We start from the raw sequence: 26,696 nt of genomic DNA, 5'->3' as shown, positions 1-26,696 counted from the left end.
TCATTGTATGGAACAGATGCAACCTTTTGTGTCTCACATAGTAAATTATATCAGATTTTTTTTTTTTTTATAGAAATTTACTTTTGTGTCAACTGTAAATTTAAATTTAACTGTATTTGTTTCCCGTTATCATTCTGAATAAGTTTTGAGAAGAATAAATTTCTCAAACTATATTCAACTCGGATTAATAATGTTATCAACATTATAACCTCTCAACATTATAACGTTAATATTAGTCGTTTTCGATTAGAACTGTTTAAAGGTCTTAAACGTCACAGATTACGGTCCATGCACCGTTAAGACAACTCGTGCAACTTCCTCTGCGTGCAGGTGCTCGCCTTTAAGCCCCGCCCACCGCTGATGCTGCTGCTGGCCGTCAACCGGACAGTCAAATATAATAATCTGAGGTCCACTGCGGCTTGGAGTGATAGTACATTCTTATTAACTAGCATCCGCATCCGTTTTCTGTCCGCGTTCGACAGTTTGTTCCTCTCTTGCAGACGTTTTTGCGCAATCACCCCTTCCGCTTTTGAGACAGTCGGAGCTTTTGAAGCGTTCCTGCAACATAAGGACGAATCGAAAGGTTACAGAAACAGAGCTGAAGGACTATCGCGTAAAACCACCGGCAACGGCTCCGAAAGCGCATATATATAGATTGCCATGACAGACTGTAGCGAGGATGCGAAGCTGGAGGTGAAACAGGCCAGCAAAGAGTTTAAAGAGAGCGAAAACGTTGCCGAGAAATACTCCGCGATGACAGGCACGAAGAACAGCGACGTGAACATGAACGTCGGCGAGCTGTCCGCCGCATTCACTGCGGTCCCGACCCACAAATCCATGAAAAAGGTAAGAGGGACGTGTCTTTTCTCCGGCTAGCTATTTATGGGCTAAACACACATTATGTGTGTCCTGAAAACGTCGCACTTGAGTTTGGGACATGTTGCTCAGTTTACTAGGATCATCGGGAAAGATTAAGAGATGAACTAGAGGTGTGCTGGAGCCTGTTAGAATCACGTGACGCATATTTCAAGCCTTTCTTTAGTTCTTTCTCGCCGCATGCAGTAATTTTCCCTCAGCTGGCCCGACTGTCACATCTGTAAGAGTCACCGACCTCTATCCACTGCAGTTTACAAAGTGTCAAATGCTGTAATCTATGATATAAGCTAAATGAAATGTGGAGGACTATCTTTTTCATATATGCCTTAAACAGATTTTCTAGAAAGAAAAAAATTGACCCAGAATTGCATGTAGGACAACAGTGTCATGGCACTTCACTGCAGAGATCAAAGAGTGAAGAGACAGCATAGGTAGATAGATAGATAGATAGATAGATAGATAGATAGATAGATAGATAGATAGATAGATAGATAGATAGATAGCTAGACAGACAGATAATTTACACTGAAAAAGAAAGATGATCCAGTCCAGATTGTGGAAATGAATTTAGTGTGGCCCTCTGAAGTGTGTGTGTGTGTGTGTGTGTGTGTGTGTGTGTGTGTGTGTGTGTGTGTGTGTGTGTGTGTGTGTGTGTGTGTGTGTGTGAGTAAGTGGGTGGTAAAAGAGGCACACTACTCTGCCCACTCGCTCATCAAGTTGTCAGCTGGTTATACAACAGAGCTAAGGGCTGTTCTGCTGCTTTTCTTCAGCTGCATTACACTCAGCGCCAAATCAAATTCAGTGCTGATGTTCACATTTAGGCTACTCTTTAATATTTCAGAAATAGGATTTTGGAGAGTGTGTAAGTGTTCATATAAATCTTTCAGTGGCAACATTTTGCACTTTTGTGCTCTTGAAAAAGAGACTGTGTTGCAGTACTGAAAAAAAAAATTTGGTGTAGGATTTACTTTGAAACAATTTTCCCTCAGAAATTGCTAGTATGTTTCACAGATAATAACAAAGAAATGGCAAGTAACACATTCGGTTAAACATCACATTTTTAATCCAATAAACTCTGAAATTATTTTTAAAGGGGTCATGAATTGAGAAGTCAAAATTCTCTTGATCTTTTGACAAATAAGAGGTAATTGAAAAAAAAAAAAAAAAAAGAACTCAAAACTTTCTCGTTAGTCTAAAATCAGCTCATATGGAAGCCAGTCTGCCAAAATGACAGGCTGTGGAATGTGCCACTTTATGACGTAATAGTGTGGCTAAACTCCGCCTCCGCAGAAGAAGATCAGCACCTGCTTCTACATCACTGCCTGTTTAGCCCCGCCCACCAATTCTTGCATGTAGTTTAAATAATGAGAGAGGCAAACACAGATCTATGCAAAAATCAAATGATAAAGATGGCTCCGAAGACAACAAGACGCTGTACAGTGCCAAGCTTTAGACAAACAGCCTTTGCATTGACTTCCTTCTGATCCCAACTTTAGGAAAGAGTCGATGAACTTTATTCTTAATGAAGTTCCAGACCGCTTAAGTAAGAACGTGGCCCTTTGTTCACTGCATTTTACTGCGGATTCATTTATAAACACGGCACAATTCAATGCAGGATTTTCAGAAAGATTGAAGCTAAAAGTCGATGCTGTGCTGAAAATATTGGATCCGAGAGTAATGTTGGACCACACAACTATTGCTTTGTTTGTTATTATAGATCATTTGATATGTTCTGAGTATTTATCCATTTTTAACCTAAATCACAGCAGCGTCCATCTGTGTAGGATGAAGGCTGTCAAACATACACAACTGTTAGCCAGTTCTAGCATTACAAAATTAATAAAAAAAAAGGCAGTACATGTCCCCTTTAAAGTGTAGCTACTTGGTATAACTGGTATAATAACCCTAACATAATGTGTTTATCTTTTAGCACACAAATGGCCTTGTAAGAGCTTTAGTCTCTTTTGAGAAATGCTCAGTGGTTTGAGTATAGAATGCATTCATCTATTTTTCCCTCTAATCTTGTGTATTCCCTCTACTGGCAGTGCTTTCCCTTAGTAATTACAGTTTTTTGTGTAATCGTATCCTGTTCTCCTCACAGTTTGAGGGTGTGAGAAAGTTTCTCTCTCTGTACCTCCGCTAGCTTTGTCCCTCTGTGAGCAGGAGGCTCTGATAACATTGTGAAAGAAAGTTGCATTGAGCTGAGAAATATGACACACATTTACTGAGACTCTCAGGAACATTTTCTCCTGTTTCTCGGACCGAGACTTGGCATGGAGTCCAGCCCTACCTGCTAAGTTGTGTGTTTTCTCTCCAAACATTCAGCCTGTCATTAAGTTTTAGTAAGAGTTTAGTTTCCTCATCTCTTTGAATAGATCTGTTCCTCTCATGTGCTTTGACTCACAAAGTTTTTCTATGATCCATCCATCATAATAAAATGACTCCTTTTGTTTCCTTACAGATTTCTTGCTTTGTTATACGTAATACACATAGTTTTGGAGATTAGATCAAATTTCCGGAAATTATCAGGGAAGCTATTGGTTGCACATCCAGTTCTGCTGAATAGATGCATTGATGGTTTAAACCGATGTTCCTGCTTCAGTGCTTGAGCTGCCATTAGGGTGTCTTTACACCGAGCTGTCATCTGAGAGAGCTTAGATCGTGTTGCATTTATTAGTATCGGCACTTCAGAGCCCACTTATTTCATTCTCTCAAGTGGTTTGTTTATTTTTGACTTGGTTGAGCAGATTGTTAAACAGAGTTTCATAAGTTTCACGTTCTCACCCAAACCATGTTAGGCCAATTCAGTTTCATCAAGTAGACTTTGCAAAAACAAAGAAAAAAAAGAAAAGAAATAATAAATTGGGTTGAAAAATAAACCGCTCAGTCAGCTGTTTAGTTAATCAGCCTTGTTAATGGTAAAACTCTGTCACAGTCTGGTCATCATTAGACTATGACACAGTGAGTCATGTATAAAGTCAGGACTTTATGGTGTGTACATGACCTTTTGTAGGGTTGCTAATTTAGTGTGATTTTATTATTATTTTTAAAAAAGCAAGAAAATAGATTGATTAATGGTAGGGCTGGCTAATTCAATTTGTGGCGTTTGACTTCATGAATAAACATGAGCACCAAGGGCGTCATGCACTCATTATTTTTTTTTGGGGGGGGGGGTCGTCATGTGACACACAACAGCACTTGTGTTTTATTTATTTTTACCTTTTACTCGAAACATCCCCAAACCCATTAACTATATCATGAAATATCTTCACTGACAGTCTAGCAGTTCAAACACTCTCAAAAACTCCCTTTAAAATCACTGTAGCTATTTACACTATTAAATTAATATCTTACAGATTCATACACACATTTGCACTTTGTTGTTTCTGATGCGAGAATTCGCCAGAAAGAGGTATTCAGTCAGCGAGCGAGTGAAGAAAATGCCGGCAATTCAGCGATGGCTCATCTGAACACCTCTGATTGGTCATTGCATTCATAAGCTCAACAGCATCGTGTGTAATTGGTTAATGTGCAGTGCTGTAAAAATGCATCTGTGTCTGGCTCCGTGACAGCCAGCGAAAGCAGATTTGAATTTAGCTGCTGATGATATGATGCACTGAATGTTTTAATCATGCCGGTGTGATTATATTAAAGGGTTACTCCACTGCAAAATGAAATTTTTTTCATTCATCACTTACCTATGGAGCTAGAATTGTATCTTTATTACATGCGAGAGAAAAAAAAAGATCTGAGAGAAAAAAAAAAGTTTGAGAGAAAAAGTTGTCACACTGATAGCAAAAAAGGATTTCATGAGAGAAAAAAGAATATTTGAGAGAAAAAGTTTTCATACCAATAGCAAAAAATAATAATATTTGAGACTAAAAAAAGTTTTGAGAAAAAGTATTTTCTCATAGAACATAAAAAATATAAATTTTAAATTTTAAAAATTATTTCTGAGAAAAAAATCCCTCTCAAAATACTTTGAAAAAACTCTCAAATATATATTTTTTGCTATCAGTGTGAAAACATTTTCTCTAAAAAAAAAAAGTTTCTCTCGAAACGCTTTTCTTTGCTTTCGATGCAATTTCTTGCTCTCGTGTCAGGATTTTGCTTTCACTGTGAGAATTGTGTCATGGGCGGGGCCACGAGTTTTATACACTGTCTATGTTGATCACTCTAAAACTCCTCCTGCTGGCAAAGAATGATTTTTTCCACGTTCCTATTGGCCAGTCGGGTGAGCATCGTCCTGTCTTGGGAGTCGAACTGAATCATTACACCATTGTTCGATTCATCTGCATAGATGCCGCCTCTGCCTTATGGCTAGTTTAGTTGAGCACTGACACTCCAATGTTTGGGTAAGATGATGACACACAGCTGGCTGAGCAAGTTCAGTATCACTGAAGATTAAACATTAAAAATAGCACTCATATTCATGAATGAATGTGTATTATATTATTTGCTTGCTAATCGCTAGTAAAGCTAACCAGCCATCATGCTAGGTAAACTTGCAAACTCACCTGGTTTATACTATTTTTAAATCAAATGGCAAATGAATGTTTTGATTTGAGAAACAGTATATCAATCACTGTCTAACGTTAGCTAGCTATAGGGTTGCCACCTTCCATGCATACTAACGTTAGTTGAAAGTTGTACAGGAGGTTGTATGAACAAGCAGTTACTCTTCAGGTGCTTAGGCTAGCAAGTGCAAAGGTAGAAACTAGCTCACTACTCACTAAATAAGGCGTGAAACTATCTAAATCGGGCGGGCATTTTATATGAATATATCCCTGAAGGGAACCAACTGTCTTCAGAAAAGTTTTGATGGCTTTTTAATTTTTATCTGAAGTAGTATTCATTAGCGGAGATGATTTGATTACAGCCATTACTGGGGAAACCACTAGTTTTATCCACAGTCTATGGTTTTATCACTCTAAAAACGCCTCCTGCTGGCAAAGAATGAATTTGCATTTTTTTTAATAAGCCCGTCAATAAGCAACATTTCGAGTTTTTGATGTTGTTCAACATTTTTTTGTTGTTGTTGTTTTCAACAGCGAATTGCAGCACTTTTCATACCCTTTTTTTTTCTGGCTGAAGCACATTTGTTTCAATCTATAAGAAAAATCAGCCTACACTACCAGTCAAAAGTTTTTGAACAGTAAGATTTTTAACTCTTTCCCCACCTTTGACGAGTTATCTCGTCTTTTAGAAGACAACGCTTCCCCGCCAAAGACGAGTGTTTTCACTGTTATACACTCGGGGGTGCTATTACACATCTTCTGAATAAGTACAAAACCTCCTGAACAAAACCTCAGGACAGAGAAACAGGCAATCTCTTATGTAAACGGATGCATGATAAATAATGCAATCATCAGCAATAGAAGAATAAAAGGTACGACTTCTTTCTTTGCATGAACATCTGGGTGGTGTTATGCAAATCTTCCCACATACTGACATAGAGATGTGGGGGTGTGTTAGAACGAGCCGTTTTAGGGGGGCGTGGACAAGTCTCAGCTTTTATAAAGAATATCTCTTTGGATTTGAGACTTTAGTCTTTACAACTTTACAGATCTTCTTTATATACCAAGAGCTTGTAATACTCCAAAGAGAAAGGAAAATTTGAAATCGCATCATATGACCCCTTTAAATCAAAACCCAATTCTATGTGGAGTGCTGTTCTTTGTTTTCATTGACAGTCATGTGGCGTGACCTCGGCCTGGGATTAGAGACTGTGGCTGAAAGCCAGACTGGTTACATAGGACTACAGCAGGTATTGGTAGAGTCACAGTAAACGGCTCAACAGCGTCTGATTAACACTTGAGCGTCTGCTGGCCTAGTACTGCTTGTCTGTTTCGACCACGGTGGATCATTTTGAGATGTAAAGCGGAACAGTCAATAAACTGGATGGATTTCTTTTTCTTCTATTTTTAGTCAGATCTCAGAATAGAGTTGACCGACGTGACCTATAGTGGTTGGTTTAGGGGTTTACAGAAACATGGTTTAATTCCCTCCAGATCCCTCTTTTATTAGCCTCCCTGAATGAACTCTGCAGGAGAGTATGTTTCTGACTGCACTGGGAGACCCAGACCAGTTGGATTAAAACACTCCGGGGCAACAAATACACCCTTCCTTTAGTATTCCTGAAACATTCAGTCACAAACAGACGGGCCGACGGCTCTTACGGTGGTTACAGGGAATGGTAGATTACAGAAAGAGAGGGAGAGCAAAAGTAGGCTGGCCGGGTTTATGAGTGGATGATTTATTGGTTCCCTTGTCACCTCCCATACCCTCATGTCCGCTGTAAGAACTCCACACAGAAACCCTTCCCCCTACACCCGCCCGTGTGTAAAACTACATTGGTGAAACACCAGTTGTAACAATACACAGGCACACAGGCCAGAGGCAGCCGGCACAGACAGGGACCATGAACCATGGCTATGACTTTCCCAGGGTAAGTGCCACATTACTCTCTCTTCCATCCTCTACAGCAGCACACAGCAAAAAAGAACTCAGATTTTTTTTGTTGACTGTCTGTGGTTTTGGAAGTATATATGGTTTATAGAGTCTAAACATTGAGAGACAAATACAAATAAAAATATTATGTTTATAATATTATTTAATATTTATAAATGTTATTATATAATGTTCCATTATATTATGTTGAACTGTAAACATTAATAACAAAAATAATAATACGAAAAAAATAATTCCTCTTTTATAAATAGATTTTTATGTGTATTTTTTATTCATAGTTTTTACATTTTTAATCATATTGTTGAATTGACCTTATAAAGGTCCCTGTCTGTGAAAGTCAACTTATTTGGAAGAAACCACACATCAAAATAATTTAAATTAGAATCTCTGGAGTTTATTGATATGTCGCACTCACCTATGCCTTTTTTCTATAAACATTTGTTGAAATGTTGTTCTAAATCAATCACCATCAATGGGACAGTACACTTAAAGAGTCTAGGAAATGTTTGAAATTCTCAGTTCTTCTCTGAGTAGGAAGTTTTGAGACATCATGTGCTGGTTTTCCGGGGACTGACAGACTAGAATTGACTTGAGAAATTATTACTCAAAATATGAAGGTGAAGTCATAAGTCTGACTGTGTCAAACAGGGATATTTACATCTGCCACAGTCATAGGTTGTCAGTTAAAGTCAGTTATGTCTTTTGACACTTACATTGGACTTCCCTTAACACTGACTAGGGCAGTTAAAGTCTGGTTTAACATAATCCACAGCCTTCTGGATTATTACAGCACATTGGCAGAGTGTTAAAAAAAGAATATGGTACGATTTAATAATTTAACTGACAGCGTAATCAGTGAAATGAGCTGGAAGTGATGTTAATGCTCATAAGGCTTCATCATGGTCCATAGCATTCTCTGTCTCTGTCTTTCAGCTGAAGAATTATACTCCAATATTCTCTGATCATAACTGTCCAGTTATTTCAAGCACTTTCATTTCAAAGCTTTGCCTCAGGGTCACAATACAGCCTCACAATGGTTTTTTTTTATGACTCCAATTTCCTTTAAACATCTGATGTGCGTTGTGTCAACTTCACCGGCATGTCCCGCAGTTTTGCGTCCAAACATACCTAACTCAGGACTTGGATGCTGTCTGGCAAATCACGTGTTAGATAACAGTTAAACCCATTTATGATGGTGTTGCCCCTCTCAGGAGGAGCTGAGAATTGTCTGGCATTGGAAAGTAGATTGTTGACTGTTTTGACGACCCCAAACTTAGCAGTGTGTTTAAAAAAAAGGATATATTATATAATTAAAAATAAAATATTTTAAATAAATTCCCTGAGCTGCGAAAGAGCAGCTTAAAAGTTTCCTCTGGGTCTTCCCATATTTTCTATATTTCACAGTAGGAATTGTGATGGCAGCTGTGTTTTGTAAGGGTGAGGGATCCGCTGTTTTGCTTGGGAAAAGTATCGGATTCATGAGTGCTATTGAACTGTTCAGACCAGAACCCTTTCCTAAAGATTGGTAGATTGACTGTCATCAGATGCATTAAATTAAATCTCCTGTTTTCATATACCACACAGATAGAGGTTCTGCTCTCTATCTGTCTGTGGTGCACTTGGACAGTAAATATATTAGATGCGTGGATTATTTGACTGCTTATAATCACACACACACACACACACACACACACACACACACACACACACACACACAATCAGATAAATGTCACTTGTTAAGGTCACAGGTTAGAGGTTACTTCAGCCTGAAGTGTGAGGCCCCTTAGATTTTTGTGTCCTTTTGTAAAGTATTTTCTTTGGTCCTATCTTGCCTCCTCAAAACAAGAGATCAACCGATAGTGGATTTTACTGATACGATACTTAGGTTGGACCACAATGGCCAATAATGATTAATCAACCAATAGTTTTTAAAATGGATACTGTATTTAAAAAATAAATAAATAAAAAATTGATGATTATCTTTTCAAAATAACAAAATATGGCAGTCACACAAAAGGCACAGCGCCGCATCTGAGAACTCACAGGTATCAGGGATCACACACACCTGATGCATCAGGTTCAATTCAAGCAGCAGCAGAAAACAACAGTTTATTTTATCACCAAATTGGCAAAAGTTCACTTCATAGATGAGTTTGAAGTTCAGTGAAAAAGCACAATCTACATTATAGCTCTATATATATGAAGCATACAGACTTTTCAAATCGTACAAACGTTTCACTGAAAAATGCACAATACACAATCTTCCAGCCCAGGGTGAAGTCTTTAAATACATTAACAACAATTTGAGACAAATATAATGTAATTTAATGGAAAACTGTGTGAATGGCGCTCTGGACGCAACCTGGAAAAAAACTATCGGCATGGATTCCGGTTCCGGGAATCAATTATCGGTGCCGATTAATCGGCAAAGCTCTACTCAAAACATTCCTAAAGCACCTGACCTCAGTCAATAATTGTGTTAAATGAGATGATGCAGTGATTTTACAGTGACAGCAAACTTTTATTTTGGGTTTTGCCAGATGAAAATGTGCACTACTTGTGGTTATGTATCAAACCAAGTGATTTTGTAATGATAAGCTCTGTTTGTTAAAGCACAGTCATATTACAGTTCACTGTAAATCTGGGTCTGCAGTTGCTTTGAAGTCGAGCCGCTGGTGATCCGTGTCTGTGGATGAAACATCTGTGTATGACAGAAACATAAATCAATAAATCAGTTCCAAAAAAAACAGTGCAGTCAGAACCAGATCTCTGCTTCTGGGATTTACCTGCACATTATTGTTTAAATCTAATAGTCTACCACGAAACCCATCCCAGACGCCCTAACCCCTCCCCATCTTCCCTTCTGTTTCAGACATATGATCACTTCTGCATGAAGTGTTTTTTTAAACAGTGATGAATCTGTCTTCATTGGGTATTTTTATACAGAAGCTTTTGTCCTTCGTTATAGGGTTAATGTTTCTTTCAGCCTATGTGCACTGTGAGGTTTTAACTTTCAGCTTATGTTACTTTCCTTAATCACTTTAATGACCCCTTGAAATTAAAATTTAAATAAATTTAGTCCATGAGCTTAACTTCTATGCTGATGTACTCCTAAAAGTTTTTTTTCCCTGCAAATTTTCTCCAAGAAGGAGAACACAGGAGCATATTCTTTTTTTTTCTAATTCTTTTTTTTAATAGAATGAGAATGTCACTCCACCTAATATATCAAACATCAAGGCACATCCACATTAAATATCTGCAACACATTGTGTCTACTGAGATTACTGAGTCAGTTTTTTAAACGCACCATATTGTGTTCTTTACTGGCGTGAAATCCTCTGCAAAAAAAGGGGTGCTTAGTAATAACTTCATTTATAAATGTCAATTCTTTTCTTTTTCTTTCAAGTCAGTTATTATCAGGAAACACTGCAGTTTAATAGTCAGATTAATTTGCATTCTCCACAAAACAAGATCACACATGCAGAAAACACCAGTACACATCAGTCTTCATCAGTCAGCGAGCACATGTCCCATGAATATTTAAAGTTTTGCATTATTAAAATGATTGAAATGGAACTGCAATCCCCTGATGACATCCCTTCCCCACATCTGTTATGTAATTGTAAAATATTTCAATACAGCAGTGAGCAGATGCTATTTATAGTATCCTTTTGGACTATAAAAAGACATGTTTTAAGCTGTGCCTTTCCTTAGAGTATTTTATTTTATTTAATGTTCAGTAGTTGTGTTTGGTTAAAAACTTTGGTTAATCTTCAAAAAAACTCAAATTAAAATTATGACAGAATGTTCATTTTTGGGTTAATATTCCTTTAACTACATGCAAATGTACTACTCGCATGTTCATGTCTCTATCTCCCCCCCATCCTCTCTTTTTCCATATCTCCATCTTATTGTAGCAGATTCAGTTTGCCAACCAAGAGGAAAAACAGGAGTTCAGCAAGTTCCCTACAAAGACCGGCCGTCGCTCCCTGTCCCGCTCCATCTCTCAGTCCTCCACGGACAGCTACAGCTCAGGTCAGACCCTCATCTACCGTCAATGCAAGCTTATCACAGACATATGTATGTCAACACAATTCTGTAGTTCAGAAGTACAAAAACAGAAACGTCATGTAGTGTGAAGAATTAAAAGCATGCAAATGTAAACATTTTAGGTCTAACACCTATTTAATAGGTAAATGGTTTTATTTTAAAGGAATAGTTCACCCAAAAATGAAAATTTGTTAAAACTCATTTGTAGATGAGTTTGTTTCTTTGTCTGAACAGATTTTGCATTACATCACTTGCTCACCAATGGCTCCTCTGCAGTGAATGGGTGCCGTCAAAATGAGAGTCCATACAGCTGATAAAAACATCACAATAGTCCACAAGTATTCTACATGACTCCAGTCCATGAGTTAATGCCCTGTGAGGTGAAAAGCTGTGTGTTCATTGCTTCCAGCTAACATATGAGTGAAAAAGTTGATGCTGAATCAGGAGAGAAATTTGTAATCAAGCACCATTTACAAGCAAAAACAAGCATTATTATGGATTATAGACTCTACTTTGCCCAGAAGTGACACGTTAAAGTGCTTTTAAAAAAATAAACACGCAGCACCTCACTTCACAAGACATTAATTGATGGTCTGGAGTTGTGTGGAGTACTTTTAGATTATTGTGACATTTTTATCAGCTGTTTGAACTCGTTCTGACAGCACCCTTTCACTGCAGAGGATTCACTGGTGAACAAGTGATGTAATACAAAATGTTTCTAAATCTGTTCCCATGAAGAAATAAACTCATCTATATCTTGGATGGCCTGAGGGTGAATACATTTTCAGCAAATTTCATTTTTGGATGAACTATTCCTTTAAGTTCATTGCAGAAACTACCTTTCAACAAGACTATCATTGTGGCCCAAAACTGGCTATTTCTTGTTCATGCTAGTTTGTGTGTTGTGTAATATAATCCTAGGTCAGCTTAAAGTGAGAACTACAGACTTTTGGTAGCACTGGCACTGGATCAGACAAATTCACATTCCTAAATCATTCGTAATACCAACAAAAGTGAGGGATAAACATTCCATGTCCATGTTTGTGACTACAGACCAACTCTCTCTCCCCCCAAAATAGCAGACTGCTGACACAGAATTGCAAAATAGTTTCCTAAGATCAGAAGAAGTTTTTTTTCTATTGCCAACATGAATAAATGCATGCATTGGTGTTTAACGTTTGTGCTCTTGTAGCGGCCTCGTACACCGACAGTTCCGATGATGAGACGTCTCCTCGTGAGAAAACCCAGGTCAACTCAAAGGGCAGCAGCGACTTCTGCGTCAAGAACATCAAGCAGGCTGAGTTTGGACGACGGGAGATTGAGATCGCTGAGCAAGGTTTGGAGACTAACCTTTTATGCTTAGTACTCTGCAACTGGTTATCTTCAAACCTGTGTTTTGTGTGAATGTTCTTGTTGCTGTGTAATAGGTCCAGATGGATTTGCTTACATAACAATTACAGCATTGATTCTCAACTGGTTTGTCATGTTTTATCAAATTCTGATAATTAATGTTATTGGTTTAGTAAAGTATTGTTGACTCTGTTGTTACACAAATGTAGGTGTATATAAGTGCTGTCAAATGAACAAGTTTTGGTAACATCTGCTGCTGTCAGGAACGGTCATTGTTGTCCATTTAATTTAATGCTAAAACTGGGTCAAGATCTTAGTGCTAGCTACACGATACATACATACTTAAAGGAAAAGTTCATTCAAAAAGAAAAGGCATATCATCATTTAGTTATTTCAAGTCCTTGTGACTTTCTTTCTTTTGCAGAACACAAAACAAGAAATTTCAAAGAGCTTTTGAATGTCAGGAAAATGAATGGGAAATACGACTCCAGAAGCCATACAAATAGCTTTGTTTAAAAAAAAAAGACAGACATGTCTCAAGTTCAACTTGTGATTCATAAATAATCAGTAAATAAGAACAAAGCTACTTTGAATATTGTGCATGATTTTAATGATGATTTTATGATGCTTTTGTGTCCTTTTTGGAAGCTTGAAAACTTCAGTCTACATTAAATACAAAGCTCTGTCATGAAACTCTAGTTGGCGCAGGTGATAGGTTCTAACTCAGTCTGATATAATTACATCATTATTAACATAATAATAATAATCAGCTGATTGGTTTCTTTTCACATCAGTAGCCAATGAGCTTGCTGCTCAACATTCAAATACTTGGTAAGTGCTTGCAGTAGCAGTTGCAGTGCGCTTCAGATACCCTCCACCTTCCCCAGCTCCACCTGTATAGATCTGCTACAGGATAATTTCATGTATGTTATATATGGGGGTTATTTCATATATATGTGCAGCAGCAGTATTTCCTACATGCTCACAGCAGCATGTCTGTGGATGTATTGGCAGTAGCAAGTCTCGGTACCTGCTCTGCCGCAGCAGCAGAAGCAGTATAGCAGATCTGTTCCTTCAAGACGAAAAAAAACACATCAACATTGCCATGTATATTACCATGCTAAACTCTCTGAGAGTTGTCATGACAGAACTGTATTTGCATTGAGTCTTCAGAATCATACAGATTTCAAACAACATGAGTGTGAGCAAATGCTAACAGAAGTTTAATTTGTGGCTGAACTATTCCTTTAAATGTTTCCCCACTTGTCATGCATACTAAGATTTTTGTCTGTTTTCAAGAATTAGTTTTGATCTCTGTTTAAGACTCTAGACTCTGCATTCCATAATAAAGCTGTCTCATCTCTAAACATGTCTCTATCATCTCCACAGATATGTCTGCACTCATTTCCCTGCGGAAGCGAGCTCAGGGGGAGAAACCCCTCGCCGGGGCTAAAGTGGTTGGCTGCACTCACATCACTGCACAGACCGCAGTAGGTTCTCCACAGGGCTGCACTAATTCAAACACACACTTCTTCTACTACTAGTCTTTGACACTTTTCTACGTTTTGTTTGGATGAATAATAAAGTGAGCTGTACTTCAGCACTTTCAGGGCCTGATTTACAAGACATTTTGGTTTACTGAAATTACCAGCTTACCAGACCAGTATATCGACCAGGGCAATATATTGAATAAGTGAATTTTGAGTAAATATTGTTTAAAATCATTATTTATTTAAATTTAGTGTACATCTTTACTGCTTTTAATAAATCATATTCTATATTGTCCATTCATTGCCTAACCTACTCACTGTAGGTATGTATTTTTAGGAGTTCAGTGTTGTCACTGTTAACTAAAACTAAAACTATTAAAAAATGTTCATTAATTTAAAAAGAAACTGAAATAAAAAATATAGATGCATATTAGATTAAAAACTTAAATGAAAATGTTGCCTTGACAAATTAGTCCTAAATTTACTTAAAAAATTTAAAGTACTAAAATTACTACAACTAATATATTTTAAAAATAAATAAATAGACAAAATACAAGTGCATTAAATTACTAAAACAAACACTTAACATAAAAAATAAAATGGAAACTGATAATATTAAGATAAAAGTGAGTTGAAAATATTAATAAATACTATAAAATTATATAAATAATACTAAAATAACACTGTACAAGCTTCGTTGCTATTAAAAAACCCAGCTAATATAAAAAAAGTGGATATCAAATACCTTAGTTACTTTTAGTACAACAGATTTTTTCAGAACCACAGTGTCACAATGTATATTTGCATATGTGTGAACATATCTTAGTACAAATAAATGTAAAAACAAAACTTTTTGATATGCTGTGCTGGTTTCTTTCAGGTCCTGATCGAGACACTTGTGGCACTGGGTGCTCAGTGTCGCTGGACAGCCTGTAACATTTACTCCACTCAGAATGAAGTGGCCGCAGCTTTGGCAGAGAGCGGTAAACAGCCCTCTAAACTTATACTGTTGTCTGACCTACCTGATTCATTTTGATATTCTGGACTCACTTTTTATTTATTTTATGCCCTTTAAAGGTGTTTCGGTTTTTGCCTGGAAAGGTGAATCAGAGGATGACTTCTGGTGGTGCATTGATCGCTGCGTCAATGTGGAAGGCTGGCAAGCAAACATGGTATAATGTTCTGCACTTAATATCTAGTGATATGAGAAGAACTGAATCAGCAGGCAGTGTCTGTTTACACTGAGTGCAAATAACCAATCTTGTTGGCAAAGATTATTTTCAATAATTTACCCAACATTTGCCCATTGTACAAACTGAATATTACATCTATTTACACTTTATGTGAATAGCATCTATTGCTGTTTTGTACATAGTGTAAGCAAGTTGCTAACTGTTGCTATTTACACTTTGTAAAAACATACCTACCACTATTTACAATACTTAGCACACTGCTTCTATTAACTTCATTTTCCGCTACCAAATCAGTATTTATTTAATCTTCAAAACAATTATTAGGATCTTTGTATGTTTCCAGACTAATAATCATTATACATTTTCTCACAGATCTTAGATGATGGGGGCGATCTGACCCACTGGGTGTATAAGAAGTATCCCAGCGTCTTTAAGAAAGTACGCGGAATCGTGGAGGAGAGCGTTACAGGTGTACACAGGTAAGGGAGAACTGTAGGACATTTTCATTTCATCTGTTTCTTTTATTTTATTTTAAAAATGTATATCTTGAATGCAGAGTTTGCAAGCTGCTTCAGATAAAAGCATCTGCTAAATGCGTAAATGTTAATTCAATTTATTCATTTTAGATTTTTATTTGATTTCATTTTAGTATATAAGCATTTTGTCATCCACAAAAATAACCCAATAACACAATGACAAATCTTTGTTATTTACATAATGTGTATTCTGTTATTAATTTGTATATATGATTAAAATAAAGAGATTAATCATGATTGTATATTTTAATTGAACAACAGATTTATGTTTGAATCAAATTTGTGTCTTTATATTCATTCTGTTAGGCTTTACCAACTCTCCAAAGCTGGCAAGCTTTGCGTCCCTGCTATGAACGTCAATGATTCTGTCACCAAGCAGAAGTTTGATAATCTGTACTGCTGCAGGGAGTCCATCTTGGATGGGTATGACACCTGCAATGCTGAGATGTGCTTTTTTATATCTACATATATGTTTTATTATATCTTCCTCTGACCCTTTACCAAGCATGAATAAAGCTTATCTAAGGAAAAGTATAATCACAGTTGACTTCCTCTTTTTTCTTAGTCTGAAGAGAACGACAGATGTGATGTTTGGTGGGAAGCAGGTTGTGGTTTGTGGTTACGGAGAGGTCAGTCAACATCTGTGCTTTTTCGCAAAATGCCCCAAAGATAATCTGCATGATGCGAAAAATAATCTCTAAATTGCTAAACCTTGTTTACTACATGCACGGATATTTTAAGAACAATTCTGTGTGTTTTATTTTCATTGTTGTATTGATTCCGGTGCAGGTGGGAAAAGGTTGTTGTTCAGCTCTGAAAGCGCTTGGAGCAATTGTGTGTGTGACAGAGATTGACCCTATTTGTGCTCTTCAAGCTTGGTAAGATAAACACACCCACAAAAATGAACTAAATTAAAATCAAACACCAAGTGCACTTCATTAGTATTATTCATATAATATTGTTGTATTTATTAATATTTTGAATTGGCTTTTAGTTTTATATTTCCGGTTTTCATTTTCATTTTAGATTTCATATAGACTGAAAACCCCCCCAAAAAAAAAAAAAAAAAAAAAACTCATATGCACAATAAAAAAATATCATCAACTTTTCTATTTACTGCCATTATATTTATTAAAAATAAATACAAATTTAAAAGGTTTCCTTAGTATTAACAGAGCAGCTTTCTAGCCAACAGTTTGTGTAAACAAATAATATAAACTCCCTATATAAGCCAAACACTTGGCCGTGGGAATTCTTTACACAGGAAGTCTATGAATCAGCTGAACTGCTTATTTATCAAGATTATTTCAACACGTTTTCCCTCACTGCCTGTGTGAAGACCTGAGATACCAGTTCGATTTGTTTTTATCTCTCTTGTAGTATGGACGGCTTCAAAGTGGTGAAGCTAAATGAGGTGGTTCGCCAAATGGACATGGTTATCACCTGCACGGGTACGTCTGGTTACAGTTGGCTCGCTTCCACTTTCAAATCCATTTCCTCTGTTCCATGCAGCTCTTATCAGTGCAAACACATCCTCCCAGATGCCCTTGCATTGAATTGCTGTGAAACGGTTCGCCCTTTGACAGCTGTAGTAGTCTGTATTCTGGGAAAATAATAATTGCTCAGCATGAGATAAATTATTTGTGTAAAAACATAGAAAAGCATCATCTCTGCTTGTCAAAGGCACAACTTAGTATTTCATTTAAGATTATTTATTAATAAATGTAATGTTAAATCATTATTATTAATAAGTTTATATATTATTCTTTTGAAATATACATATTTCTAAATATGGGAAGATTTGTTTAATATGTTTTTGTTCCTTATTTGATATTTTTTTCTAGTGGACAGTGCCCATCTACTTTTTCAGTAACGTAGGTCCAGAAGTTTATGTCCCATTTATTTCCCCCCAAATCTTTGTTAACCCTTTAACTGTCATCCCCCATTTTTTAAAACAGGCATTAAAGTGCACTATCCAAACTTAAATTGTTGTAATTTATGAACACTTTGGAATATATATTTAATTTTATTTTATTTATTATAAATATTCTACATAACAGGTTTTACTCCAAAATTGGTATAAAATTAAAGCCTTGTGTCTAAATAAATTATGTTCCTAATTTGAAGTTGATATGAAAAAAATTGAGGTTCCTGTGAGATTTTATTTAGGGCGTCATTCCACAAACAGCCACTGGGAGCCATCAAAACTACTTTGCATTTTGCACAGTTTTACTTCTATCTCAAAATACCAACAAATATGGAATCCCGAGACTCAGACCTTTCCAATGATATGTTTGTTGCCAAGATTAAAAAAAGTTTAGATTCTAAAAGACCGTAATGCATTTTGTAATATGACACTTGATACTGCCCACTAAGGGGGAGGAGACCGCCATGAGATTTTAAAGTTCCATTTTCATGGTAACGCAATGTCCAATTTTAAAATGGTTTTCACAGGATGAATCTTGGACTTCTAAGCTTTCAAATGATATATAATGTAATTATATATAAATATTATGATGATTACTAAAAGATTTTATAGACAAAAAGGACAACAACAACAAAAAAGACCGCCAAGCGTCCCACAGGTGGGACGGTGACAGTTAAGGTTTTAAAGAGTTAACTAAACCGCTTTTTTGGTGAAGAACAACATTACAAACTTTTATTTAAAGCAAACAAGTATTTGAAAATTGGACAAAAAGAAAAAGGTACCACATTAAGACATATTAAAGACTGTGCTTTAATTAGGGAAAAATCATACCGTGAAGCATTATGAATGATATAATCAAATTAAAAATGATGGATAAATATAAAAGAATAAATGCATAAATGAAATATATAGAAATACAGATATTTAAGGAGATATATAATATTGAGAGTATAGGGAAATTGACTTGTTTACATCATAAAGTGTTTCCCTTGTTGTGATTCTCTGATTGGTGGAGAAATTTCTTTGCAGAATCATGGGTAATGTAGTTTTTCACCAGGAGTTTCACTGTTAAACATGATTATTTAACAATAAGTTGAAATAATGTTAGCTGGCAGCTTCAACAGAAGCATATACTGTCAAATTAGTAACAACACCGGAGCTCACAGTAGGTCTGTCTTTAATGGTTTAAATACATTTATTGTTAAATATCTGTTGCCCTATGGAGGAAAAAATGGGATATTTACTTCTGGAATTTGACTTCTGCACTTTATAAATTCACTTTTTTAAGAAAAAAAAAAAAAAGACTAATTTTAATTAATACGCACAAATAATGTGTATCGAGGTTTCCTGAAGATTCCTGAAGAAATGTTTCTACAGGGAACAAGAATGTTGTGACAAGGGAGCACTTGGATCGAATGAAGAATGGCTGTATTGTCTGTAACATGGGTCATTCCAACACTGAGATTGATGTGGTGAGTGAGTCTCAAACTTCTTCATATAGCCTTTCCTCACATTCATCTGCAATTGTTGAAAATATTTGGGGTTATTTATGAGGAGACTCCATACGCTCCCTCTGTAGTGTACTTTATTGGTGAATGTAGTCCAGGGAAAGAATTTTGTACCTCAACAGCTGGAGATGTTCCATGAGCAGCAGGGTCACTTAATCAACCTGAAAGCCTCTTAGCGGCATGTTTCCCACAACTAAGTGAAGTACGCTGACGTTGTTCATAGTGAAAGTTTTTTTGTGTTTGTGTGTGTATGTGTTTTAGCTTTGGAGGTTTATCAGCCTGTGCTGGACAGAAGTTAAAGTGAGTGTTAGTTTGTGTGTGCTCAAGTGTATCTGTTTTTTTTTTTTTTTTTTCAGGCCAGTCTGCGGACTCCAGAGCTCACCTGGGAGAGGGTGCGCTCACAGGTCGACCACGTCATCTGGCCTGACGGGAAACGAGTGATTTTACTGGCAGAGGTCTTTCCTTCTTCTCTTTTTTCATTTAATGAGTGCCAGCAGTATGATGGATGGACTCTATTGTGTTTACTACAGTAGACATATTTGCATGTTAGTCAGAGTTCAGGACTGTTTAATGTTATTTACACACAAAGAATCAAAACAGAGCAGGATGTGTCCTGAACAAGTCAAGACGAGCAAATTTTCATTATTTAACGGTGTTGTTAGGCACAATACAATGCAGAATTTTGTTGTTTTACAATTATAGAGCAATGCCACAAATTGATGAAGTGTTTCTTGAGCACCAAATCAGCATTAAATGATTTAAAGTGATTTCTGAAGGATCATGTGACACTGAATCCTGGAGTAATAGCTGATGAAAATTCAGCTTTGTAGCATCACAGGAATTTTTAAATATATTCATAAAAAAAGTTATTTTAAATTGTAATAATATTTTACAATATTACTGTTTTTACTGTTTTTTTTAATCAAATAAATGCAGCCTTGGCGAGCGTAATACACTTTCTTTTTCAAAAACATTAAAAAATCCTCCCGTCCTTAAAATATTTAACAGGAGTATATATTTTTATAAAATATAATATTAGTCTATTAGTCTTACTTTTTAAACAAAACTTATGCACTAATATTGTGAATACTAATATGTTTTTGACTGCATCAAAGTTCCAAATACAAAGAGAAAATAATCAAATAAAAATATGTATTTAATTCTTAATGCCATGTGGTTATCTAAAATCAACAACATTTACAATGATACAATTTACAAACATTTTTGTGAAAAATCACTAAATTGTGATTTGTAAAAAGCATCAGTTTTCTTTAATAAAGCTCTGTTCTTTGTGTGTTCTCCCACTGCATCACAGTAAATCTCAGTCATTTGTGTGCTGTTTTTCAGGGCCGGCTCTTGAACCTGAGCTGCTCAACAGTCCCCTCATTTGTGCTATCAATCACGGCTACAACCCAGGTAATTAAACCTGTCACGATTTGGGTTTTAGCTGAAGTGTGTCTGTACTTTCTGTACAGATGGCATTTTATCCTTTGATATTAGTGGTTCTGAGTGCTGCTGCATAGCTGTACGATTATTATGCCTGATTTAACATCTCTAATCGCTGACTGTTGTTCTCTTTATTTTAATGTTAGGCTTTGGCCCTGATAGAGCTGTATAACGCACCAGAAGGTCGCTACAAACAGGATGTCTACCTGCTGCCCAAGAAGATGGGTAAGAGTTATCTGAACCAATCACTACTGCAATTCCAATAAAGCAGTTATGTGCATTACCTGTGATAAATCATGTGTGTATGTGTGTGTTTCAGATGAATATGTGGCCAGCTTGCACCTACCCAATTTCGATGCTCATCTTACAGAGCTGTCAGATGAACAGGCCAAATATATGGGCCTCAATAAGAACGGACCCTTTAAACCAAATTACTACAGGTACGACAGGTGCTCTAAAACAACTCATCATGATTTTGACTATGTACAATATACACATTTTTACTGTAATGTAGTGTAATAAAGAAAGGCTGGTGTTCCTATTTTAGGGCAACTTCTCATAAAATAGCCAAGAATAAAATGTTTGGTCACTTACTTCCCTCTGCTGGTTGTAAATGAAAGTCTCACAAAACTAGTGAAATTGCTAATTGTCTTCAATATATTGGTCTAGGACAATTTTTAATAATAATAATAATAATAAACAATTATTATTCCAGCTTTTCAGCTTACCATTCACTACTGTTGAAATGTTTGGGCACAGTAAGATTATAAGAAAGAAGTCTCTCATGCTCACCATTTATTTAATCCAAAATACAGTAAAAATAGTAATATTGTGAAATATTATTACAGCTTAAATTAACCTTTTTCTATTTTAATATATTGACAACTAAGCCTAAAAGCATTCTTCAGTGTCACATGATCCTTCAGAAATTATTCTTATATTCTGATGTGGTGTTTAAGAAACATTTCTTATTATCAATGTTGAAAACTGTGATATTTCAGAATTCTTTGATGAATAGAAAGTCCAAAGGAACAGAATTTATTTGAAATTGAAAAATAACTGTCATTTTTTATCTTAATGCATCCTTACTGAATTAAAGAAATAAAAAATGACCCCAAATGTTTGAATGTAGTTGTACCTCAGAACAATCAATAAATACTAACAATTTCATATTATGAATATTCTTTATACCAGACTGAATAGTTATGACAAAAATAACATTTTGTGTTGTTGTACTTTCAGATATTAGTGTGACTGTATGGATAGAGCCTTCATCAAAGATGGAGAGACCTGCATTAACCAGTGAAGCAAGAGATTTATTTTCTATTAATATACATTTCTTAAAACGAAACTTGATTTTACTCAATGTTATTCTTATTTAATAGTATTACTAATGTCCAGTGACAAAATATACTTTAATGTCACTTTTAGGCTTATATGCATTGTTAGAATTCATGTATTATAGCATTTGTTGTAAATCATCTTTTAACCTGAAATATGAAAAGGACCACTGTCTATGGCTCTAAAAATGTGCCAAATATTGGTTACTGATAGTTATTGATCAAATAAGATAATATTTGATAATTATTACTATGCTTTGTTTTTACATGGTTATTCTGTTCACTCAATAGTTCATGACCAAAAAAAATTGTCTTTGTGGCTTTTTAATATAAAACTTTTAGTCTTTTAGCATAATATTCCTGATTTATTGATCTTGCATAAGAAAATACAATAGCTTTTTTTGAATGAATGTACTGTGTTTTACTGCTAAAAGCTAGAGTGTTCTGGCAATATGATACACACCACTGTGTGCAGAAACTTCCGTGACCCGGCAGCACATGCTGCTAAATATACCTCGCTTGGGGGATTTTATGAATTGTGTCACCAATAGGGATTCTTCTCCCTTTCACGTTCTCACACACTTCCATCATCTCTGTGGCCTTTTAGAAATTAATATATTAAAATAACGTAGACCATTATATGTTATTTAGGCCAATCTTAGATGACAATAAATGTAGCCACAGTTGAAATGAGATTTTGGGATATTCTGTGAGTTTTGCAGAATATTATTGACCCCAAACATACCCATACATAGCCAGCTAGACTCACAAGAAGCACATGTCTTGATCGCCATCTCTAAGGGACTGCAAATGTCTTAAGCAAATATCACTGTGAATGCTGTCATTTGAATATTTGCCTCATCAGCACTTTGTGATTTACCTTTGCATACATCATTTGTCAGATGTGTTCCCCTCTGCCTTGATGTCATTGAATATCTACATTAAAGATCTTGCTGTCACAATATGCATTTTGACTCATATTTATGCTATTAATATCACAAACGTTTCTATGATTGTGTAGGAAGCTTATTATGTTTTTTATTACCACTAATGCAACATTATTGCTTTTTACGATAAGAGATCACAGTAATTAATGTTTTATATAAGGAAAAAAGTGAGTAGGCTATCTGGTGGCCCCAAAAAAGCCAATCTGCTCTTGAGCCCATAAAAATTGGTGTACTTTTAACTGCAGACTAAAAGGTACAATAATTTAAATGTATAACTATTTCGAATAATTTACACAATAGCTTAAATCCGCACAGAAATAATTAGGAAATGTGTTGTATTAAACATGCAGTAATCCTAAAAGACTATGATTGGTCCATCCTGGCCACCGCTGAGAAATGTAACAGAAATCACCTGACAAAGCCCGACAACTATAATGGGCCTAATGAAGAGAAACAATGCTTTAAACAACATTACACTTCCGAATGATAACAACACAGTAATGAGCCGTTTTAAAAGCGGTTGAAATAAAAATACAGAATTAAAAAAATATATATTTAAGAAAATTTCCTCACCAACCTGTTTCATAGTAATCACGATTCTGCAAGCTTATTCTGTTTCTATATTTGCAGAGCTAATGTTTCTTTGCGGTATTTACGAGATCATCAGTGCGCGCCTGGAAAATTCAGGACTCGTCAGCCTCTAGTTACTGCCAAAGGCAAGAGAAGTCTAATCTTTCTAGAAGCAGCATGCGAGGTATAAATGTCTCAATCAACCTCAAGCAAAGCAAATCTAAACAAGACAACTCAATCAACCTCAACAAAAAAATAACAAAACAATCCGCTCTCTGAAGCGCTACAAGAAACTCACAAGACTTGTAAGTGACTCTTTGAATTAACTTTGAAAACTTTTTAAAATATATTATTATATATTTTATATATGTTTTATATGTTTTTTTGATTATTAAACAAGTTGTTTAGCGAGTCTTATATTTAGAATTATATTTTATATATTTGTATAAATATATATTTAATTATTTAATTAAATAATTATATTAATTACTATTATTATTAAATAAATCGGGATTGTTTGATTTTATTTTTCTTTGTGTTGCAGGTATTTAACTACTGATAATCAAGATGTCTAAAGGTCTGTCCATCGGCATTGATCTGGGAACCACTTACTCTTGTGTGGGGGTGTTCCAGCATGGCAAGGTGGAAATCATTGCTAATGATCAAGGAAACAGAACCACTCCAAGCTATGTTGCTTTCACAGACACAGAAAGACTCATCGGAGATGCAGCCAAGAACCAGGTCGCCATGAACCCCAACAACACAATATTTGATGCCAAACGACTGATTGGTAGAAAGTTTAATGATCCAGTGGTCCAGTCTGACATGAAGCTTTGGCCCTTCAAGGTCATCTGTGAAGATGGCAAACCAAAAGTTCAAGTTGAGTACAAAGGAGAAACCAAGACATTCTACCCTGAGGAGATCTCATCCATGGTCCTAGTCAAAATGAGAGAGATCGCCGAGGCCTACCTGGGTAAGAGAGTCAATAACGCCGTCATCACGGTCCCAGCGTACTTCAACGATTCTCAGAGGCAAGCGACCAAAGACGCGGGAGTGATCGCCGGATTGAACGTTCTGCGTATTATCAATGAGCCCACAGCGGCTGCCATCGCCTACGGGTTGGACAAGGGCAGGAGAGGAGAAAGGAACGTCCTGATCTTCGACCTGGGTGGGGGCACCTTTGATGTCTCCATCCTGACAATTGAGGATGGGATCTTTGAAGTGAAAGCCACAGCAGGAGACACTCACCTGGGTGGGGAAGACTTTGACAACCGGATGGTGAAGCACTTTGTTGAAGAGTTTAAGAGGAAGCACAAGAAGGACATCAGTCAGAATAAGAGAGCAGTGAGAAGGCTTCGCACGGCCTGCGAAAGAGCTAAAAGGACCCTCTCATCTAGCACTCAGGCCAGCATCGAGATCGATTCCCTGTTTGAAGGCATCGATTTCTATACTTCCATCACAAGGGCTCGCTTTGAAGAGCTTAACGCTGAGCTCTTTAGAGGCACACTGGAACCAGTTGAGAAGGCTTTGGGAGATGCTAAAATGGACAAGTCCCTGATCCACGACATTGTTCTGGTTGGCGGCTCCACCAGGATCCCCAAAATCCAAAAGCTTTTGCAGGATTTCTTCAATGGCAGGGATCTCAACAAGAGCATCAACCCAGATGAGGCGGTGGCATATGGAGCAGCGGTGCAGGCCGCCATCCTGATGGGCGACACCTCGGAAAACGTTCAGGACTTGTTGCTTCTGGACGTGGCTCCTTTGTCCTTGGGTATCGAGACCGCAGGAGGAGTCATGACTGCTCTCATCAAACGCAACACCACCATCCCCACCAAGCAGATGCAGATCTTCTCCACATATTCTGATAACCAGCCAGGTGTTCTGATACAGGTGTTTGAAGGTGAGAGGGCCATGACCAAAGATAACAATTTGCTTGGCAAGTTTGAGCTTACGGGTATCCCACCAGCACCCCGGGGCGTACCCCAAATTGAGGTGACCTTTGACATTGATGCCAATGGCATACTGAACGTATCCGCTGTGGACAAGAGCACAGGGAAAGAGAACAAAATCACCATCACCAATGACAAAGGTCGACTAAGCAAAGAGGAAATCGAGCGGATGGTGCAGGATGCAGAAAAGTACAAAGCCGAGGATGAGACACAGAGAGAGAAGATTGCAGCGAAAAATGCATTGGAGTCTTACGCCTTCAACATGAAGAATAGCGTTGAGGATGAAAAGTTGCAAGGAAAGATTAGTGAAGAAGAAAAGAAGAAGGTCATTGATAAGTGTAAGGAGGTTATCACTTGGTTGGAGAACAATCAGCTGGCTGAAAAGGAAGAGTATGAGCACCACCAGAAGGAACTGGAAAGTGTGTGTAATCCAATCATCACTCGGCTTTATCAAGGAGGAGTTCCTCCCGCAGGTGGCTGTGGATTCCAAGCCCAGCCTGAATCACAGGGCCCCACCATTGAAGAGGTGGATTAAAGAAGAGCAAGTTTGCCTTACCATAGTGCAATATTACTTTCAACATTAAATAAAATATGGTGGCCTTACGTTATGATACTTGCAGATTTATAAGCGCTAAGTTGTTTTATATATTGTTTGTGAAATGTGCCTGAATTTAAATGTTGGAAGAGAGCTGTCTTCTTTGAGCTGTGTCAGCCTAGAAATGGAGTGGAGTAAATTAATATAGAATGTTTTCTTATAATTGATTATATGTATTTATTATATACATGAATAAAAAAATAAATGCCAATTTAAACCACGAAAGCCAACGAATCCAGTCATTTTTGTCTCTATTAGAATAGGGCAAGGTAGAAAATCCACGATGTTAAACCTGCTCTACTTCACTTGTACACTAGGTGACGTTGTAAGACAAATTTACCTCAAATGTAAACCATCAGATGCTTTATATTTAAGTCTTTAATTGTTGAAAAACATTTATAACATATAACATGTTTTTCTATATAATGTATATATTAATATTTATACT

The 26,696-nt window shown here is 36.6% G+C and overlaps 2 protein-coding genes across 5 annotated transcripts; both read left to right on the top strand.

Annotated features, from left to right (window-relative positions):
* Positions 1–329: 329 nt before the first annotated feature.
* LOC109094629 (S-adenosylhomocysteine hydrolase-like protein 1) lies at positions 330–23,149 on the top strand. Of its 4 annotated transcripts, none has more exons than XM_042762253.1 (17): positions 330–846; positions 11,268–11,382; positions 12,590–12,733; positions 14,137–14,237; positions 15,118–15,220; positions 15,315–15,409; positions 15,803–15,909; positions 16,273–16,389; positions 16,532–16,595; positions 16,756–16,844; positions 17,347–17,417; positions 19,271–19,365; positions 19,758–19,856; positions 20,749–20,817; positions 20,994–21,072; positions 21,167–21,287; positions 22,090–23,149. In XM_042762253.1, the coding sequence occupies exons 1-17, from the start codon at positions 661–663 to the stop codon at positions 22,094–22,096; spliced, it is 1,662 nt and encodes a 553-aa protein (XP_042618187.1). In that variant the 5' UTR covers positions 330–660; the 3' UTR covers positions 22,097–23,149. The 4 variants fall into 4 exon arrangements, with proteins under 4 accessions (XP_042618187.1, XP_042618186.1, XP_042618188.1 ...); XM_042762252.1 differs by having other exon boundaries at positions 332–846; positions 11,265–11,382; XM_042762254.1 differs by lacking the exon at positions 330–846 and adding an exon at positions 7,195–7,324 and having other exon boundaries at positions 11,265–11,382.
* An 817-nt stretch (positions 23,150–23,966) lies between these two features.
* Positions 23,967–26,473, top strand: LOC122145921 (heat shock 70 kDa protein 1-like). The gene is made up of 2 exons (XM_042762251.1): positions 23,967–24,009; positions 24,249–26,473. Exon 2 carries the CDS (start codon positions 24,272–24,274, stop codon positions 26,186–26,188), a length of 1,917 nt encoding a protein of 638 aa, XP_042618185.1. The 5' UTR covers positions 23,967–24,009; positions 24,249–24,271; the 3' UTR covers positions 26,189–26,473.
* The last annotated feature ends 223 nt before the right edge of the window (positions 26,474–26,696 follow it).

This window comes from Cyprinus carpio, chromosome A8, assembly GCF_018340385.1.
Source record: "Cyprinus carpio isolate SPL01 chromosome A8, ASM1834038v1, whole genome shotgun sequence".
NCBI lineage: Eukaryota > Metazoa > Chordata > Actinopteri > Cypriniformes > Cyprinidae > Cyprinus > Cyprinus carpio.
Note: the sequence above shows the minus strand (reverse complement) of the source record. Positions and strands in the feature narration are given on the sequence as shown.

What these genes read in the sequence shown, in the direction of transcription:
- LOC122145921 (XM_042762251.1), top strand. Translation starts at nt 24,272, where the DNA reads ATGTCTAAAGGTCTGTCCATCGGCATTGATCTGGGAACCACTTACTCT.
- LOC109094629 (XM_042762252.1), top strand. Translation starts at nt 661, where the DNA reads ATGACAGACTGTAGCGAGGATGCGAAGCTGGAGGTGAAACAGGCCAGC. An exon ending in CCCACAAATCCATGAAAAAG is followed by an intron (nt 847 to 11,264) that starts GTAAGAGGGACG and finishes ATCTTATTGTAG; the next exon opens with CAGATTCAGTTTGCCAACCA. An exon ending in GATTGAGATCGCTGAGCAAG is followed by an intron (nt 12,734 to 14,136) that starts GTTTGGAGACTA and finishes TCATCTCCACAG; the next exon opens with ATATGTCTGCACTCATTTCC.